Source organism: Oncorhynchus nerka, linkage group LG27, assembly GCF_034236695.1.
Source record: "Oncorhynchus nerka isolate Pitt River linkage group LG27, Oner_Uvic_2.0, whole genome shotgun sequence".
Lineage (NCBI taxonomy): Eukaryota > Metazoa > Chordata > Actinopteri > Salmoniformes > Salmonidae > Oncorhynchus > Oncorhynchus nerka.
In genome coordinates this window covers 51,471,272-51,491,387 of record NC_088422.1, presented here as the reverse complement: position 1 = coordinate 51,491,387, position 20,116 = coordinate 51,471,272, and the positions used below count along the sequence as shown (strand labels likewise).

The 20,116-nt window shown below is 42.3% G+C and overlaps 1 protein-coding gene across 1 annotated transcript in view; it reads left to right on the top strand.

The window, feature by feature from the left end:
* qsox2 (quiescin Q6 sulfhydryl oxidase 2) overlaps positions 1-20,116 on the top strand; it is a 69,123-nt gene that overhangs the window by 42,653 nt on the left and 6,354 nt on the right. The window contains exons 4-9 of the mRNA XM_029638547.2: positions 5,889-5,994; positions 6,194-6,284; positions 6,429-6,574; positions 6,860-7,009; positions 7,288-7,417; positions 7,530-7,652. Of these exons, the coding sequence (XP_029494407.1) occupies positions 5,889-5,994; positions 6,194-6,284; positions 6,429-6,574; positions 6,860-7,009; positions 7,288-7,417; positions 7,530-7,652 (746 nt within the window). The remainder of the gene's footprint in view (positions 1-5,888; positions 5,995-6,193; positions 6,285-6,428; positions 6,575-6,859; positions 7,010-7,287; positions 7,418-7,529; positions 7,653-20,116) is intronic.

Genomic DNA, 20,116 nt, shown 5'->3' with positions numbered 1-20,116 from the left:
ATTCATTCAAATGTTGTTAACTGATGTGGCTCATGCAATAGAATGTGTTTTTTTGTAATGTCGGTTTCCATTATGCCATCATTGTTTGAATGGCAGCATATGCGGTCAGAGGCAGAGGAGAGTAGAAAATGTGCAGCTTAATTTTTTTGGTGTGTGTGTTTATAATATATATAATATATAATAAAGTTTTCCCCAAAAAAAGGCTTTATTACAGACAGAAATACTCCTCAGCATAATTTTTTGTGTGCATATGGAACATTTCTGAGATCTTTTATTTAATCTCATTAAACATAGGAGCAACACTTTACATGTTGGATTCATCTGAACAGAACCGTCAATGTTCTGGAATGAGCAGGTAGGTGTTCGTAATGTTTTGTACAATATCGTGAAACTATAATTAAACGCTGAGTCTCAAATAGCCGCCTATCTCTCTTAATAGCCGGGCAATGGCACACATTTCAGCAAATAAACACCCGTTTCAAGTAAGTGTCGCGTCTAAATTAAATATTTACGAGGTTATCATGAATTGTTACAAGGTTTAATGTTTGATTTGTTACATTAAATAATTCCATAATGTCATGAAGAAATTATGGCAATCATCTGTTTTTATGCCCAGTAAGAAGCTGCTAGCCATTAGCTGTTGACAGCTGAGAACTGCTAGCTAACTGGCAAGCACAAAAACAGTCGTCAACTTCGGGAGTACAGACCCCCGGAAATCGTCTTGTCGCCCACTAGTGGTGAAAACAAAAAACAATTGCACAGTCAGAGGAGAATAATTATTGTGAATAATTAAGGATTTTTACGTTTTTAAATGGAGGCATATTAACACAAAATAAACGTGACACAGTGTGTAAAAAAAAAAGATAAAAAAACTCAATGCTGGAAGTGAATGTGGAATTATTGGTAGAAATTGTAAGATAAATTGGCACTCCAAATGGGAAAGGTTGACGACCGCTGGTGTAGCCTACCACCAGCAACTTCAGGAGCATAATGGCAGATTCTGCAAAGGCAAGCAGCAGTGGGAGGAGGTGGTTCGGGATTTTTTTTCTTCTTCTGGTTAGGCTATCTTGATCTATTGCTCCTGCTTGAGTCATTTGTATGTCTTAACTTAATCCAACAGTGTGCTTAAAACATCAGACAAGTTCAATACATACAGTGCATCCGGAAAGTATTCACATCCCTTCACTTTTTCCACATTCTGTGACATTACAGCCTTATTCTAAAATGGATTTAAGTGTTTTTTTCCCCCTCACCAATCTACACACAATAATAGGCTCATAGTGAGAAAGCGGAACATGTATTTACATAGGTATTCAGAGACTCGAAATTGAGCTCAGGTGCATCCGGTTGATGATGACCATGAGTTCGAAGTAATTTTCCGTAGAGCTCTGTGACAAGATTGGGTCGAGGCACAGATCTGGGGAAGGGTACCAAAACATTTCTGCAGCATAGAAGGTCCCCAAGAACACTGGCCTCCATCGTTCTTAAATGGAAGGAGTTTGGAACCAATCGGGTGAGAAGGGCACTGGTAAGGGAGGTGACCAAGAATCTGATGGTCACTCTGACAGAGCGCTAGAGTTCCTCTGTGGAAATGGGAGAACCTTCCAGAAGGACAACCATCTCTGCAGCGCTCCACCAATCAGGCCTTTATGGTAAAGTGGCCAGACAGAAGCCACTCCTCAGTAAAAGGCACGTGACAGCCGGCTTAGAGTTTGCCAAAAGACACCTAAATAACTCAGACCATGAGAAACAAGATTCTCTGGTCTTATGAAACCAATATTAAATTCCGTGGCCAGAATGCCAAGTGTCACGTCTGGAGTAGGGCTGTTGCGGTGACCGTGTTACCGCCACACCTGTCAAGGCAGTCAAACTCCACATGACAATTTAGTCACTAATTATTGTTATTTATTTAATATTTTACCTTTTATTTAACTAGGCAAGTCAGTTATGAACAAATTATTATTTACATTGACGGTCTACCCTGGCCAGACCCTAACAGACGATGCTGGGCAAATTCTCCTCCGCCCTATGGGACTCCCAATCATGGCCGATTGGGAATCGAGCCAAGGTCTGTGGTAACGCCTCTAGCACTGACAGAGATGCAGTGCCATTTGGGAGCCCAAGCTCTGATGCTGCTGATGGTCATTAGTAGCCTACCAAACTTGCTAACTGCCTGGTACTCAGCACTCTATTATCCCTCTAATCACTCTGACATCAATGCAAATATAATCAAAAATCAAATCAAACACTTCATGAGAGTCATGTTGGACAACATTTCTTTAGGCTAGTCAATTGCGCAAGAAAACAGTTTCTTAAAAAGAGAAGCATTGTGACAGAAAATTACAAGTTTAGAAGGGTTGATGAGTACTCTCTCATCTGTGTCTGTGGTTCGAGTTGGGCCTGTGTGGTTTGAGCTGACAATTGATTGACTTGATGATAAAAACCTACAGCTGGTAGAGAGGAGTAGAACAAAGGCCTCAATGGTTCTTAGACATCCTGGCATCTGGTAAATTAGGCCAGGGTTAAGATAATGCCAGGTACAGATAAAAACAGGATAAGTCCAGTGTGGCTTATGATGCCCCTTGATCTGCATGACAAAGCATTTTAGTCGTCCTATATAAGATGTCTGTTTTTTCATTATTAGTCAAGACTGTTGGGCTGACTGTTTCATTATTGCAATATTAAATATGATTGTTTGAAGAAATTAAGTCTTTCTCAGTACTAAATTTCCACAACAGGATCCAATCAGCTTTCTATTGGCTAGGCCTACTATATTAATTTCATGACTTTCCTAATGTTAAGCACATTGCTTGTCTTTACAACAGGAGTATAGCCCACCTGGCTGGCATGACATTTAACGACAGAAAAAGTGTCCTCCATTTAAGTGCATAGATGACATGTATTTTTTCCCATTGCCCCTGTTTTGAGACAGGTGCATGATAATGGTCCATTCTAAATCAAAACAAAGTTTATATAAAGACCAGATTAAATCAAGAGTAGTCTGGTGGGTGACAATATTAGCTTATCACTTGTGAATTATGTTTCGTCACTTATGAATGATGCCCAGCGTAAAGCAAGAAACAAGGACTTTTTTTAATCATAGTTGCACACCTCATGTAGGCCTGCCTATAGGCATATATGTTTTGATGAGGTTTGTATCACAACTAAAGTGGCCAAATAACTTCTTCAAATTAAGCAAATTAATCCGCTTTACGATGGGTGTAGAGCCTAACTGGCATATAATAAAAGCATTACATGCATAATCGCATTTGAGGTCACTTGATAATGGTATTTCAAATCAAAGTTTGTCACGTGCGCTGAATACAACCTTACAGTGAAATGCTTACTTACAGGCTCTAACCAATAGTGCAAAGAAGGTATTTGGTGAACAATAGGTAGGTAAAGAAATAAAACAACAGTAAAAAGACAGGCTTTATACAGTAGGCTATAAAAGTAGTGAGGCTACATACAGACACCGGTTAGTCAGGCTGATTGAGGTAGTAGGTACATTTAGATATGGTTAAAGTGACTATGCATATATGATGAACAGAGAGTAGCAGTAGCGTAAAAGAGGGGTTGGCGGGACACAATGCAGATAGCCCGGTTAGCCACTGTGCGGGAGCACTGGTTGGTCGGCCCAATTGAGGTAGTATGTACATGAATGTATAGTTAAAGTGACGATGCATATATGATAAACAGAGTAGTAGCAGCGTAAAAAGAGGGAGGGAGGGGGGTTCTATCACATCCCAAAACAGTCCCAGACTGTTTGGTGTATTTATTTCTAGCCAAGAATAGAATAGCTCAACTTTTGTACTATGGTGGATAATATATTGAGATAGGCTGGAGGCTTTTGCTGTTCGTTTGGCCTACTCATCTTGTTGGCTGACGAAAAGTAAAAGTGGACAGTCCTCTATCTTCAAAATGCAATCGGAATTGGATAAGGAAGCGTGCAGTTGCGTCCCCGATGTGTCTGTCTTCACTTGTAGCCTTTGAGAAATACCCGATCACGTGAGAGAGAGCCATGTGGGTGAGAGGTGCTTCAGAGCGTGCAGCACTCAAGGAGAAGGGCACAACGGCCACTGGTCGCGAAAGGCATGTATTTTTTTAGGGTGCATTATGGCCGCACAAATGGGATGCCGCGGAGAAATTCAAGACATTATCAAGTGCTTGTCAAATTGTGAATGACTGAAGTGTGTACAGCTGCGCAAAAGACAAAGCAGAGCTCATACCTTTTCAAGCAACTTGAAATCAGAAAGTGCCCTTCCCAAACTGTTGCCACAAAGTTGGAAGCACAGAACCATCTAGACTGTCATTGTATGCTGTAACGTTAAGATTTCCCTTCACTAGAACTAAGGATGCTGACCATGAAAAACATCCCCAGACCATTATTCCTCCTCCACCAAACTTTACAGTCGGCACCTCAAGCAGGTAGCGTTCCCCTGGCATCCGCCAAACCCAGATTCAGCCGTTCGACTGCAAGATGGTAAAACATGATTCATCACTTCACCACTCTTGGAGAGCCCGTTTCCACTGCTCCAGAGTCCAATGGCAGTGAGCTTTGCAGCACTCCAGCTGACGCTTGGCATTGCGCATGGTGATGTTAGACTTGTGTGCAGCTGCTCGGCAATGGAAACCCATGTGGTGACGTTGTTCCCAGAGACTCTTTATGAGCTTTAGCACTCGGTGGTTACGTTATGTGAGCTTGTGTGGCCTACCACTTTGCGGCTGAGCCGTTGTTGCTCATAGAGTTTTCCACTTCATAATAACAGCACTTACAGTTGTCCGGGGCAGCTCTAGCAGGACAGAAATTTGACGAACTGACTTATTGGAAAGGTGGCATCCTATGACGGTGCCATGTTGAAAGTCACTGAGCTCTTCAGTAAGAGCATTCTACTGCCAATGTTTACCTATGGAGATTGTATGGGTGTGTGCTCGATTGTATACACCTGTCAGCAACGGGTGTTGCTGAAATAGCCAAATCTACAAATTTGATAGTTTGTCCACATACTTATGGCCATGTAGAGTGTATATATACATTTGAACAGTTATTACGGTGACCGCGGTCATATGGCTGGCCAATTACCGTCATCCAAAGAATTCCATGACCTTCACAGCCCTGCCTACTGTGTTCTCTCCTGTATAAAGGACCAGAGTGTGTGCAGATGTCAACCTCTCATCTAAAGCTGGGACATTAAACCTGAAAATGACTGATTTAGCTTGCGTTGGGAATTTTCGTGATTTTTGCTACACAAAGTTTCTGTAGATTGTTGTAAAACAATGCATCTCAACAGTAATGTCTGTTCGTTATGTTGATTCCTGCTATGAAAGTAACTGGCTGTCCCCGTTTCACTAGCAGCTGCTGTGTGAGCGTGCCACTCTCACAGATGCATTCTGAGAAGCACAAGCATATGGCCGTTGGTCAAAATGCAATTGCTGTAAAATAGTTTTCAAAGCAACTATGGTTGTTTTTAGTTACAGAGGGGAGAGTCACACATTTCTGTGAGTATGTCATTTATTTCTCATATCTTAAGGCCAGGCACCACATCCTCAGGGTAATTGTTTTCCCTTAATCATATCACAATCAACCTTTTATCAGTTGAAGGTAGACTAAAATCGAATAGTTTTTTTTGTATAAAATTGTCAAAAATATTAGGCTATAGGTGCATAATTAATGATGTATTTTATATAGTGCAAATACATTTTTCTGGACACTGGATGAAGTCAGTCTAAATATTTTGGTTTCATTTTGTTAAGACAGTCCAGGAGGACTGGACTTATCCAGAGCAGATTGTGGATGAATATATTTATGGGTCAATTTATCGGGTCCATTTATCGAGATATGGGTTTTTATCAATATCGCCATGCTCAATTCTCATCTCTCTCCCTAGGTGCAGATAGGGAGCTACAGACAGTGCGACAGCTGATGGTCAACTTCCTCCAGAACCACACAAGACAGGACTGGCCTGTCAGCTGTCCTCCACTTGAGCCTTATAGGTTTGTCCAGTGGCACATCTTGGCCTTCAACACAGTCTTGCGACCAGAACAATTAGCCAAATCCATGGTTTGCTACTGCCTTATGTCTGCTAATATCGGCCACTGTCAGGTTGATTTTTGAATCGCTCAATGAAAAGTGAGTGGCACACAATACGGGTGATTATCATATTAAATCGAGTGTCTCATTTCCTCTTTTCAGCTCTGCAGATATATTGCCTTTGATTGGTCAGAAATCCAACCAATATACAGCTGTCATTGTTGAGAACGAGGACTCCTATGTTGGCAGAGAGGTATGATGATTTCAAATTAAACTGAACTGTACCTTTCATGGCATTCTTATACTATCAGACTTCAAAACATCAAAGTAATTTAACTTAAATGCTGCTTTATAGGGGGGTTTAAATATATATAATGTAACGTCAACTGTTCTATAGGTTATCTTGGACCTGATGATGTATCAGGGGCTAACAGTGAAGAGGGCATTGAGTTCAGAAAGGAGCCTCACAGAGAAGCTTGGCATCAACTCTTTCCCCTCAGCATACCTTCTCTACCCTAATGGAACACATGCCATTCTGCATGTGTAAGTTGGCAACCTCTACTATATTTACTTCCCCAGGAGTTCTGGTTCAAATGTTGGAGACTCAACAAATGTGTTGTTGTAGTTGGCATAGCATCCCCTTTTAGTGGGTTGTATGTGAACAGAATATAGTGTTGTTGTTATTATTTTATATATTTTTTTTACAAACTTGTAATTATTATTTAAAAAATAATATTTCATCCCAATTGTCAGTGAAATGTTTGACTTCTTTATGTAGTCTGTTTTATAAATCCAGGCATTTGAAATGTTCCTCTGATATTTCACCAGGCAGAAAAGACTGCGCTTCTTCTTCTCCTCGTTCCTCAAGCTTCTCCTAGGGGTCCACAGAAAGCTAATCACCTCTGGAGCACCCCAGGAGCCCCTACTGGAGGGGCCACGAGGTCCCGGGACGGCTGAGGCCTTGAAGGACTTTGAGAAGTGAGTCTGATGCTAACACAGTATCTTATATATGCATGATACGAGTGGGTATGTGTGGGTGCGCACGTGCGTTCTTTGTGTGTCACCATGTCTGATTCGAGGCCCCATCACTGATTTTAAAAGTTTTGTCATTTTAGCAGACGCTCTTATCCAGAGAAACTTACAGGTGCAAGTAGGGTTAAGTGCCTTGCTCAAGGGCAAATCAACAGATTTTTCACCTAGTCTGCTTGGTCCATGCTTTTAACCGCTAGGCTACCTGTCTCCCTGATTTTCTCCAGGTCCAAGGTGTACATGGCGGACCTTGAGTCAGGGTTGCACTACCTGCTGAGAGTAGAGCTGGCTACCCATCAAACCCTGGAGGGAGAAGAGCTCAAGACCTTCAAAGACTTTGTGACAGTGGTTGCTAAGGTATAAGTGCCCTAAGGCTGTTGTGGGTCCGCACAAACAAGTAAACAATATTTACCCTCTTGTTTCTATTAGAGAAGTAACATTTATCTTTTCTTTGATTCTTGAATCCCAGCTCTTCCCGGGTCGCCAGTCTGTGGTAAAACTCTTAGAGACTCTTCTGGAATGGCTGGTCAGTCTTCCCCTGGAGAAAATACCCTTTGATGCTATCCTCGACTTGGTCAACAACAAGATGCGGGTAAGGAAGGCATTTGTGTTATATTTCATTATCAAGTGCTCAAATAAAATAGCTTTTTGGCATAGTTTAAAGGGCCCTTCAGGAATAATTGGTAAAGTGGGGGAGGGTGTCCTTTTTTGCAGAAGGGGTGTACTTGAATGCATTTCTAATGGAAACGATCCATTTCCACTAGCACTGGTACTTTTACCAAAAATGCTAGCCAGATTATTCTTAATGTAGTGTCTTAACACTTAGTACTTATTTATGTAATAAGAAAGACTCGGAATACAAGCAATTGAACTGGAGCTTCACATTTACTCAAACGAGTTAGTACCAGAATAACATAGAACAACACTGCGCATGACCAAGGGTGCTCCCGCCTTAAAGGGGACATCAGTAATTAACAGAACATAACATTCCTTCTCTTATACAATCAGAGTTACTTTTACCAAACCACAACTGAAACATTTCCCAGAACTTGTTGTAGTTATTTTGCATCTTTTAATTTGAACTTGAACAGTTAGTTTTTGTATGTTTGTTTATAAGTCTAGTCTGTCTGGTGGACGGTGCCTTCGTTCTGGGTAGCGCCTCGGATTGTCTGGAGGCTCCTGAACATCCTCAGTGTGTGCTTGTTCCATTATAGCTTCTGCTATAGCAGCAACTTCATCAACACGTTCCCTTCTTTCAGCCTGGGGTCTCTTTACTGCCCCACTGTCCTCTACAGTTCCCTGTGTGTCACTCTCAGGATCTCTCTGTGCCTGTTCTCTCTCGATTGTTGTGCTGTTTTCCGTGGAATGCATTTGGTTAATGTGACGCCGCCACATTATGTCTGGGCTCACTTGAACCTGGTAAGTTCTGGGTCCCGTTTGTGTGTGTACGGTCCCTCTTGTCCATTTCCCTCCTCTTCTGTAGTCTCGCACCAGCACTTCCTGTCCTGTTTGGAGATGGCGCTCTCGGCCACCGGAGAGCATCTTGGCTTGTTTGTTCAGCACTTCATTACGCCTGTTTGGCTTCATGATGTCCAGCTGTGTGGGGAGAGGCCTCCCGAACATCAGTGCGGTTGGGCTTTCATTTGTCGTTGGAGGCCAGGAACTTGGCCAGTTTTGTTTGCAAAGTCCCTTCGTCTCGTTTTGCTGCACGGAGTCCTTGCTTTAGGGTTTGCACAAAGTGTTCTGCCAACCCATTGGTGGCAGGGTGGTACGGAGCTGAGGTTGAGTATTTGATTCCGTTTACTGACATGAATCTTGTAAACTCGTCACTTACAAAAACTTGCGCGTTGTCACTTACCAGCTGCAGTGGCAAACCGAAGCGTGCAAACGTTGTTCTGAGACACTCTATTGTCTGAGCTGAGGTGGAGGAGTCGGTGCAAAACACCTCTGGCCATTTGGAAAGGGCATCCACTATAACCAGAAACATGTGCTTTTCAAAGGGACCAGCGTAGTTCACATGAATTCTCTGCCATGACTCTGCAGGCCATTCCCATGGGTGGACTGGGACAGGAGCAGGCATGTGAAGGGTTTCCAAACGTCCGCTACAGTTCTTCGCCATGTTTTCTATCTGTTGATCCAGACCTGGCCACCAGAAGTGGCTCCTTCATTTTGACAATTCCAACATGACCTTCATGTAGTTGCTGCAAGACTAGATGTTGGCATTTCTGGGGTATCATGACTCTCATTCCCCACATCAAACATCCTTGGTACGTTGTAATTTCGTTTCTCATCTGGAAATACGGAGTCAGCTCCTTTCTGCCAGTAGCTGGCCATCCTGACATGGTGTCGGTGTACACTTTTGACAAGGTCACATCTTTCCTTGTCTCCTGTTTGATAACTGTGCTTGTGACTGGTAGGGCCTCGAGCTGAGCGGTGTGGAACATGTCCACTGCATCCACCCTCCTTTGTCTTTCTCTTGTACAGGGCAGTCTGGATAATCCATCTGCATTTGTGTGGAGGGATGACGGCTTAAACTCAATGTCATACATATGACTGGCAAGGAACAGGGCATATCGCTGTAACCTGGCTGTTGTCATTGCCGGAATGCCTTTCTTTGGACTGAAAATGGAAAGCAACGGCTGGTGATCTGTAACCAGTGTGAAACGCTTGCCATATAGGTATGGGTGGAATTTCTTGACGCCCCACACTAGTGCCAGTGCTTCTTTGTCGATTTGTGAGTAGTTTTTCTCTGCATCATTCAATGTTCGTGACGCGAATGCAACTGGCCTCTCTGACCCATCTTTCAGTGTGTGTGAAAGGACGGCACCTAAGCCATAAGGGGACGCATCACAAGCCAACTTCACTGGCATTTCAGGGTCGTAAATGCATCAGGACCTGTTCAGATGTTATGAGCCATTTTGCCTCCAAAAATGCATTTTCACACTGCTCTGTCCACCGCCATGTCCTATTCTTTTCCAGGAGCTGATTTAGAGGCTGGAGTACTGCTGAAAGGTTTGGGAGGAATCTTCTGTAGTAATTGATCAGTCCCGTGAAAGATCTCACTTCGGTGATATTTTGTGGTCGTGGTGCCTGTACCACTGCCTCGATTTTGTCCTGTGTTTTGTGCAATCCATTTCAGTCAATCATGTCCACAGAAGACAATATTGTCTTTGAAGAACTCACACTTCTTTAAGTTTGCCTGTAGACCATACTCTTTCAGTCTTTTCAGGACCTCTTCCAGGTTAGCCAGGTGCTCTTTGTCGGTGCGTCCTGTTATGATCATGTCTACCAGGATACACTGGGTTCCTGGGATTCCTTGCAAAATCTGGTCAATAGTTCGTTGCCAAATGGCTGGGGCCGATGCAATGCCAAAAACCAGGCGGTTATACCTGTATAGACCTTTGTGTGTGTTTATTGTCAGATACTGTTTGGAGCTCTCTTCAACCGGTAGCTGCAGGTAAGCCTGTTTCAGATCGATTTTACTGAAGTGTTTCCCACCAGCTAGTGCAGCAAAGATGTCATCCAGGCGTGGAAGGGGGTATTGTCCACATGCAACATTGAATTCACAGTTACCTTGAAGTCCCCACACATTCTAACAGACCCGTCTTTCTTCACAATAGGAACTATGGGTGTGGCCCATTCGCTTCTGTCCACTTTCGTCAGGATCCCTGTATCCTGCAAGCGATCAATTTCCGCTTCCACCTTTGGTCTCAGGGAGTATGGAACAGATCTGGCTTTGCAGAATTTGGGGGTTGCATCATCTCTTAGTACATGTTTTGCTGTGAAGCCTTTTACTGTTCCCATCTGATCACTGAAAACTGTGTTGTATTTCTTCCGCAAGTGTTCCAGTGTTTGGTCTGTACCATTCTCTTTGGACTGGAACGTGTGGAGCATTTTCAAGTCACACCAGTTCAGCTTTATTTTTGAAAGCCATTCCCCGCCAAATAATGGGGGGCCAGTTCCAGGCACCACATACAGCTGTAACTGCTGTGTTTGCCCCCCATAATGCACTCTGACCTGCAACGCCCCCATTGGGCTCAATCTCTCTCCTGAGTATGTCTTCAGCAACACATTTGTGTTCTTCAGCTTAATAGCCTCCAGCTCCATTTTGAGGGGTTTGCCTTCGATATCTGGTGTCACCCATATTATGCTACTGCTGGGAGAAGTCACTGTGTTTAACTCCATTGTACCAATTAATCGTTCATCTGAATCACTGCCACTGTTCTCTGCTAGTGCATTCACAGACCCTTTAATTTTCTCAGTTTTCCTGTTGTGACTGAATGTTGCTTTGCATTCTCTTTGAATGTGCCCCCTTCTACTGCATTTGTGACAAATTTCGTCTTTGAAACGGCAGTCCTCTGCTCTGTGACCATCTCTGTCACACCTGTTGCATTTTTCGGCCACACGGGGGCGTTGTCGACTGCGTGAAAACTTGTGCAGGGAAATTTGTGACAGGTCAGTACCTCTTTTACTTTGCAACTCAAATGCATCTTTAGTCGCGATTTCCATAGCCACAGCAATTTCAACAGCCTTTGCAAACGTGAGCTCTGATTCTGTGAGCAAACGTTTTTGAATGTGTTCATGTTTCAGTCCACAAACAAATCTATCCCTTAATGTGTCATTTAGGTTCTCTCTTCGGACAGTTTCTTCAACACTGCTACATATGTACTAACACCCTCCCCCTCATTCTGATCTCTCTTGTGGAAACTAAAACGTTCCGCGATGAGGAGTGGTTTAGGTGATAAGTGATTTTGCAATATCTCCACAACCTCTGTGAATGTTTTATTTGAGGGCTTCAGAGGGGCAGTCAGATCTCTTAGCAAACTGTATGTTTTTGGGCCAATTAAACTCAACAACGCTGGTACTCTTTTGTTATCAGCAATGTCGTTTGCAATGAAGTACTGTTCCAGTCGTTCAATGTAAGTTGCCCAGTTTTCTTGCGTGTCATCAAACACATCTATTTTCCCGATGCTAGCCATTCTCTTTACCTCCGGCTCCACGGGTCTTTGATCTGCCGCCTTGTTCTCGTCAGTTCTCCCCTCGTCTTCACTGCTTGCTAGCTGTTGTGCTACAGGGCCAAAATCTTCCTCTCTTCCTACGAACTCCATCTGTATTCGTGATGCACACTGCAGGTAATCATCCTCGTCGCCATTGTAGTGTCTTAACACTTAGTACTTATTTATGTAATAAGAAAGACTCGGAATACAAGCAATTGAACTGGAGCTTCACATTTACTCAAACGAGTTAGTACCAGAATAACATAGAACAACACTGCGCATGACCAAGGGTGCTCCCGCCTTAAAGGGGACATCAGTAATTAACAGAACATAACACTTAACATTGCTAAGTAACCAGTAATCAAATGTAGAAACAGTTTAGAGGAAACAACCACAGCCCAAGGAAGTCAAATTAGTTAAACTATCCTTTTAAACAACCGATGTAACAAACGGTTCACAACACTTTCAGTTAAGTCCCTTGATTTTTGGTTCTTGTTCGGTTTTATTTTATTTATTTAACTAGGCAAGTCTGTTAAAACCTCTTGCGACGAGCAAACCCGTATCCGGGAGCGTAATCATAGCCTCAAGTGCATTAGCATAACGCAACTTTTCCTATTCATGAAAATCGCAAATGAAATGAAATAAATATATTCAAACACAAGCTTAGCCTTTTGTTAACAACACTGTCATCTCAGATTTTCTAAATATGTGTTACAGCCAACGCTAGACAAGTATTTGTGTAAGTTTATCATGGCATAATGCTATGCTCTGCTTGGCAGCAGGCAACATTTTCACGAAAATAAGAAAAGCAACCAAATTAAATCATTTACCTTTGAAGAACTTCGGATGCTTTCACTCAGGAGACTCCCAGTTAAATAGCAAATGTTCCTTTTTTCCAAAAATATTATTTTTGTAGGCGAAAAAGCTCCCGTTTCTTCATCATGCTTGGCTGAGAAATCGACCGAAAAGTACTTCAACTATAACGCCAAACTTTTTTCAAAATTAGCTACATAATATCGACAGAAACACTGCAAACGTTGTTTAGGATCCATCCTCAAGGTGTTTTTAACAAATATATTTGATAATATATCCGTCGAGGCAGTTGGTTTCTCATAAGAAGCGATTGGAAAAATGGCTACCTCAGTATTTTACACAAGGTTTTCTGTGGGAGACACCATGTGACCACATGCCATATATGGTCCCTTACAGCCATTCTTCAATGGAAATGCCTAAAAAGACAATGCTGTAGACACCTTGGGGAAAACGTAAGCTCATTCGTAGCTCATTCACAGCCATATAAGGAGTCATTGGCATGAGGCGGTTTCAAAAAATGCGGCACTTCCACTTTTTATCTGGGTTTCGCCTGTAACATCAGTTCTGTGGCACTCACAGACAATATCCTTGCAGTTTTGGAAACGTCAGTGTCTTCTTTCCAAAGCTGTCAATTATATGCATAGTCGAGCATCTTTTCGTGACAAAATATCTTGTTTAAAACAGGAACGTTTTTCATCCAAAAATTAAAATATCGCCCCCAAAATCCAAGAGGTTAAGAACAAATTCTTATTTACAATGATGGCCTACCCCGGCCAAACCCTAACGACGCTGGGCCAATTGTGTGCCGCCCTATGGGACTCACAATCGCGGCCGGTTGTGATGCGGCCTGGAATCGAACCAGGGTCTGTAGTGATGCCTCTAGCACTGAGATGCAGTGCGTTAGACCGCTGCACCACCTGGGAGCCCAAAACGACCACAAAAATGTGTTAACGTTTTACTCCATCGTTTGTAAACAAAGTGTTTCTGTATAGCAGGGATAGACATGAAGAAAAATTTGCACTGGCCACTCGTAAACTGAAAAATAAAAGCATTTCGAAATAGTCATACTGTCAACTCATACCCAAATCATGCTGTTGTCATTTACCACTGCTATACAGAAACACCACTACATATCTGCAATATAAAATGTAATACCACAATGCAACAATATCACAATGTATGCATGTGTCTGTACCTTTGTGTGTCTTTTCACAGTCCCTGTTGTTCCATAAGGTGTATTATTACCTTTTTTTTAATGTTATATCTGATTCTACTGCTTGCATCAGTTACCTGATGTGGAATAGTTCCATGTAGTCATGGCTCTATGTAGTACTGTATTTTAAACAGACAGCTCGGTACATTCAGCTTACACCCCTTACAAAAACAATTAGTGAAGTCTATCTCTCTTCCACTTTGAGCCATGAGAGATTGACATGCATGTCATTAATGTTAGCTCTCTGTACTTTTAAGGGGCGGCAGGGTAGCCTAGTGGTTAGAGCGTTGGACTAGTAACCGGAAGGTTGCGAGTTCAAACCACCGTTCTGCCCCTGAACAGGCAGTTAACCTCTTGCTCCTGATCCGCTTGCGTCCCATCCAGAGCTCTGGAAATGCAAATGCGCTACGCTAAATGCTAATAGTATTAGTTAAAACTCAAACGTTCATTAAAATACACATGCAGTGTATTGAATTAAAGCTACACTCGTTGTGAATCCAGGCAACAAGTCAGATTTTTAAAATGCTTTTCGGCGAAAGCATGAGAAGCTATTATCTGATAGCATGTAACACCACAAAAGACCCGCAGGGGACGTAAACAAAATAATTAGCATATTCGGCGCTACACAAACCGCACAATAAAATAGAAAACATTCATTACCTTTGACCATCTTCTTTGTTGGCACTCCTTGATGTCCCATAATCACTATTGGGTCTTTTTTTCGATTAAATCGGTCCATATAAAGCCTAGATATCGTTCTATGTAGACTGTGTGATAAACGAAAAAAAAACAGCGTTTCATAACGTAACGTCATTTTTTTAAATTCAAAAAGTCGACGATAAACTTTCACAAAACACTTCGAAATACTTTTGTAATGCAACTTTAGGTATTAGTAAACGTTAATAAGCGATCAAATTAATCACAAGACGAAGTATATTCTATAGCTGTCCGTCTGGAAAAATGTCCGGCTAGAAACTCAACCAAAATATCCGGTCCTAGACCTGAAGAAATGCGCTGCCTTGCATGTGTTTGACCAAGAAACAACTCGTAGGCAAATGACAAGACTCTAGACACCGTGTGGAAGCTGTAGGTACTGCAACCTCAGCCTCATTAATTGTGGTTCACCTTTATCAATGGGTTCAAGCCGCGCAGCAATATATTTTTCCATTTTCAGTGATCAGGTTTTCCTGCGCTTTCGAATGAAACGCACGTTATGTTATAGCCACAGTCGTGATTTAACCAGTTTTAGAAACGTCTGAGTGTTTCTGATGTGTATAGTGTTGACATCCACATACATACACACTGGCTTTACTCAAGGCCAGTGGCATGTCATTAGTAAAGACTGAAAAAAGTAATGGGCCTAAACAGCTACCCTGGGGAATTCCTGATTATACCTGGATTATGTTTGAGGCTTCCATTAAAGAACACCCTCTGTGTTCTATTAGACAAGTAATTCTTTATCCACATTATAGCAGGGAGTGTAAAGCCATAAAACACAAGTTTTTCCAGCAGCACATTATGATCGATAATGTTAAATGCTGCACTGAAGTATAACAGGACAGCCCCCACAATCATTTTATCATCAATTTCTCTGAGCCAATCATCAGTCATTTGTGTAAGTGCTATGCTTGTTGAGTGACCTTCCCTGTAAGCGTGGTGAAAGTCTGTATATTTGTTTACTGTGAATAGCATGGTATCTGGTCAAACACCATTTTTTCCAGATGTTTATTAAGGGTTGGTAACAGGCTGATTGGTCGGCTATTTGAGCCAGTAAAAGGGGCTTTACTTTTCTTGGGTACCGGAATGACTTTGGCTTCCAACCAGGCCTGAGGGCACACACTTTTATAGTAGGAATTGAAGATTGAAGATGTGGCAATATCGTCCGCTATTATCCTCAGTAATTTTGCATCCAGATTGTCAGACCCCGGCGGCTTGTCATTGTTGATAGACAACAATACTTTTTTTCACCTCTTCCACATTGACTTTATGTCATTCAAAAGTATAATTTGGTCAGATATACTTGAATGTATAGTGTCAGCGTTTTGTTGCTGACATTTCATACATAAGTTTGCTTATTTTGCCAATGAATAAAGTAGTTGGCAATATCAGTGGGTTTTGTGATGATGGAGCCGAGTTACCCTTTTTCCAAAAATGTAATTTAATGTGCTCCAAAGCTTTTTACTTTTGATTTATTTTTGTTTCATAGTATTTTTTTTTCATATTTTTTTGTTTTTTTTGTTTAGTTACATGATTTCTCAATTTGCAGTACATTTGCCAATCAGTTGGGCTGCCAGACTTATTTGCCATACCTTTTGCCTCCTTCCTCTCAATCATACTATTTTTCAATTCCTCATCAATCCAAGGGGATTTACAGTTTTTACAATCATTTTCTTAATGGGTGCATACTTATTAGTAACTGGAATAAGCAATTTCACAAGTGTCAAGTGCAGTTTTTTCTTGAGTGGGCAGCTTTATGAGAGCCAGTCAATATTTAAATCACCCTGTTGATATCACATACATTATCAACTTGTAGTTGTAGCCAAAGCATAAATTAAGAGAAAAAACACTTGGTAAAACCCCACCTTAAGCAGATAGCTAGCATTATTGAAACTATTTTGTGATATCATGTGACCTCACGTACTTTGGCGAAGACGGGCCGTTCTGTGATTTGTTGAAGATCACAGAATGGTTCACTAAATCAATGGTTTGTTATGTACCTCTGTTCTTGGGCCACTGTTCTGTCGGGGGGTTTCAGTCCAAAAGGAGGGACAATTTTTCAAATTAGCAATGGTAACAACCTCATGTCAAATCCCATAGAGAATGATAACTAAATGCTAACGAGCGCATTCCGAACATATTGTACAGTTTCACGTAAACTATACAAGTAACGCAAATGCTACTTGCACTAAATAAATATTAGCCAGCAAGGCTCTTGATCCAGGAGGGGATTCTCTGCTGTTATCAAGCAAAGGCTTGATTACGGAAGAATCTAACCACTAAACTAGCTACTAAATTAGCAAACCAAATGCACAACTGCAGAGCATTTGGCACATTTTAGACAGTAAACTTAATAGTTAGAAGATATCTAGCTGGCAAACATTTAGTTGTGAATTCCATACTGTAATTCGATCACCTGGCGCATGCTGCACAACAGTAAGTGACTCACAAGGCTCCTGTCTCTTGTTGTGTGCTTGTAAACAGACCCAACGTAACTGGGGACTACCGTAAGTTTCATAATAATGTGACAGGTAAACAATGTTGTGAAGAAAACAATGTTCTTTATCTCCTAACGTATTGTGCAAGTTGACTGCAGGTATTTACAAATATTTAAATTCATGAAAATATTTCAAATAGTTTCAACGGTATTGAAACAGTACATTTGGAAAGTATTCAGACCCCTTGACTTTTTCCATATTTTGTTATGTTACAGCCTTATTCTAACCAACACACAATATGTTTTTGCAAATTTATCAAAAATAAACTGAAATATACATTTACATTAGTATTCAGACACTTTACTCAGTACTTTGTTGAAGCACCTTTGACAGCGATTACAGCTTCGAGTCTTCTTGGGTACGACGCTACAAGCTTGGCACTCCTGTATTTGGGGAGTTTCTCCCATTCTTCTCTGTAGATCCTCTCAAGCTCTGTCAGGTTGGATGGGGAGCGTCACGGCACAGCTGTTTTCAGGTCTCTCCAGAGATGTTCTATTGGGTTCAGGTACGGGCTCTGGAAGGGCCACTCAAGGACATTCAGAGACGTGTCCCGAACCCACTCCTGCATTGTCTTGGATGTGTGCTTTGGGTCATTGTCCTGTTGGAAGGTAAACCATTCCCCCATCCAGAGGTCCTGAGCATTCCGGAGAAGGTTTTTATCAATGATCTTTCTGTACTTTGCGCCATTCATCTTTCCCTCTATCCTGACTTGTCTCCCAGTGCCTGCCTCTGAAAAACATCCCCACAGCATGATGCTGCCACCACCATACTTCACCGTAGGGATCGTGACCGGTTTCCTCCAGTGACTTTAATCAGACCAGAGAATCTTGTTTCTCATGGTCTGAGAGTCCTTCAGGTGCCTTTTGGCAAACTCTAAGCGGGCTGTCATGTGCCGTTTACTGAGGAGTGGCTTCCGTCTATAAACTACCATAAAGGACTGATTAGTGGAGTGCTGCAGAGATGGTTGTCCTTCTGAACGGTTCTCCTATCTCCACAGAGGATCTCTGGAGCTCTGTCAGCGACCATCGGGTTCTTGGCTATCTCCCTGACCAAGGCCCTTTTACCCCGATTGCTCTGTTTGGCCGTACGGCCAGCTCTAGGAAGAGTCTTGGTGGTTCCAAACTTCTTCCATTTAAGTGGAATGATGGAGGCCACTGTGTTCTTGGGGACCTTCAATGTTTGGTACCCTTCCCCAGATCTGTGCCTCGACGTAATCCTGTCTCTGAGCTTTACGAACAATTCCTTCCACCTCATGGCTTGATTTTTGCTCTGACATGCACTGTCAACTGTGGGACCTTATATGGACAGGTGTGTGCCTTTCCAAATAATGTCCAATCAATTAAATTTACAACAGGTGGACTCCACATCTCAAGGATGATCAATGGAAACAGGATGCACCTGAGCTCAATTTCGAGTCTTGTTAGAAAGGGTCTAAGGTATTTGTTTTCTTTTATTTTGTTATACTTTTGCAACAATTTCTAAGACCTGTTTACGCTTTGTCATAATTGGGTATTGGTTGTAGATTATGAAAACCTTTCATTTAATACATTTTATAATAAGGCTGTAACGTAACAAAATGTGGAAAACTGGAATGTGTCTGAATACTTTCCGAATGCACTGTACGGCATACAGCCCAAGCCTATAGGCTACTGTATCAGGCCTCAGTGTAGAGCTGGGACGATCAACAGAAAATTACTGACAGACATTGCATTGCCTCCCTCTTACTGACGCATTTTGTTTATGTCAGTAATTTTCTGTGGTTTTGCATGTTTCCTGTAGATTTAATTTGGTCAACAGTAATAGCCTATACATTGTTGATTCCTGCTATGAAAGTATCTGGCTCCCCGTTTCAATAATTTAATCAATCAATCTATTGAATTTATAGAGCCCTTTTTACAACAGAAGTTGTCACAAAGTGTTTATACAGAAACCGAGCCTAACACCCCAGACAGCAAGCAATGCAGATGTAGAATGCACGGTGGCTAGGAAACACTCCCTAGAAATGCAGGAACCTAGGACGAAACTTAGAGAGCATCCAGGCTCTAAGGAGTGGCCAGTCCTCTTCTGACTGTGCCAGGTAGAGATTGAGTATATGGCCATTAAATTGAGTATATGGCCAGATTGTTTTTCAAAAGTTCATAGAAGAGTCAAATAAAATGTTCAAATAGTAATCACATGCTGTCACGTTGAGACCGCATGTGTGGGGGAGGGTTTTTTGGGGGGACTGCCAGGTAGTCCAGAGACATGATCCGAGGGTTCAAGTCCTTCGGTAGGGGAGAGAGAGTTGGGAGAATTAGAGGAAGCATATCTGGGATCACACAGGACACCAAATAAGACCGGAGAATTACACCAGATATGTCAGACTGACCCTAGCCCCCCGGGAACATAGACTATTGTAGTATAGATACAGAAGACCGAGACGGGGGGTCGGGGAAACCGTGGCCCAGACCAAAGTTACCCCCAGACAGGGACAACCAGGCAGGATATAACACTTTGGCAGAGCACAGCCCCCACACCACTAAAGGGAAATCAACTGGCCACTAACTTACAACCCTGAGACATGGCTGAGTATAGCCCACAAAGATTTCCCCACCGCACAAGCCCGAGGAAAGGAAGGAAGGAAGGAAGGCTGGATGGAAGAGGAGCACCATCAGGCCAGTGACTCAGCCCCGATAATAGGGTCAGAGGCAGCAGAGCCCAGTGAAGATAGGGTAGCTGGCCAGGCAGAGACAGCAAGGGTGGTTTGTCACTCCAGTGCCTTGCCGTTTGCCTTCGCACTGTGGGGCCAGACTACACTCAATCATCAATAAAGACTTGA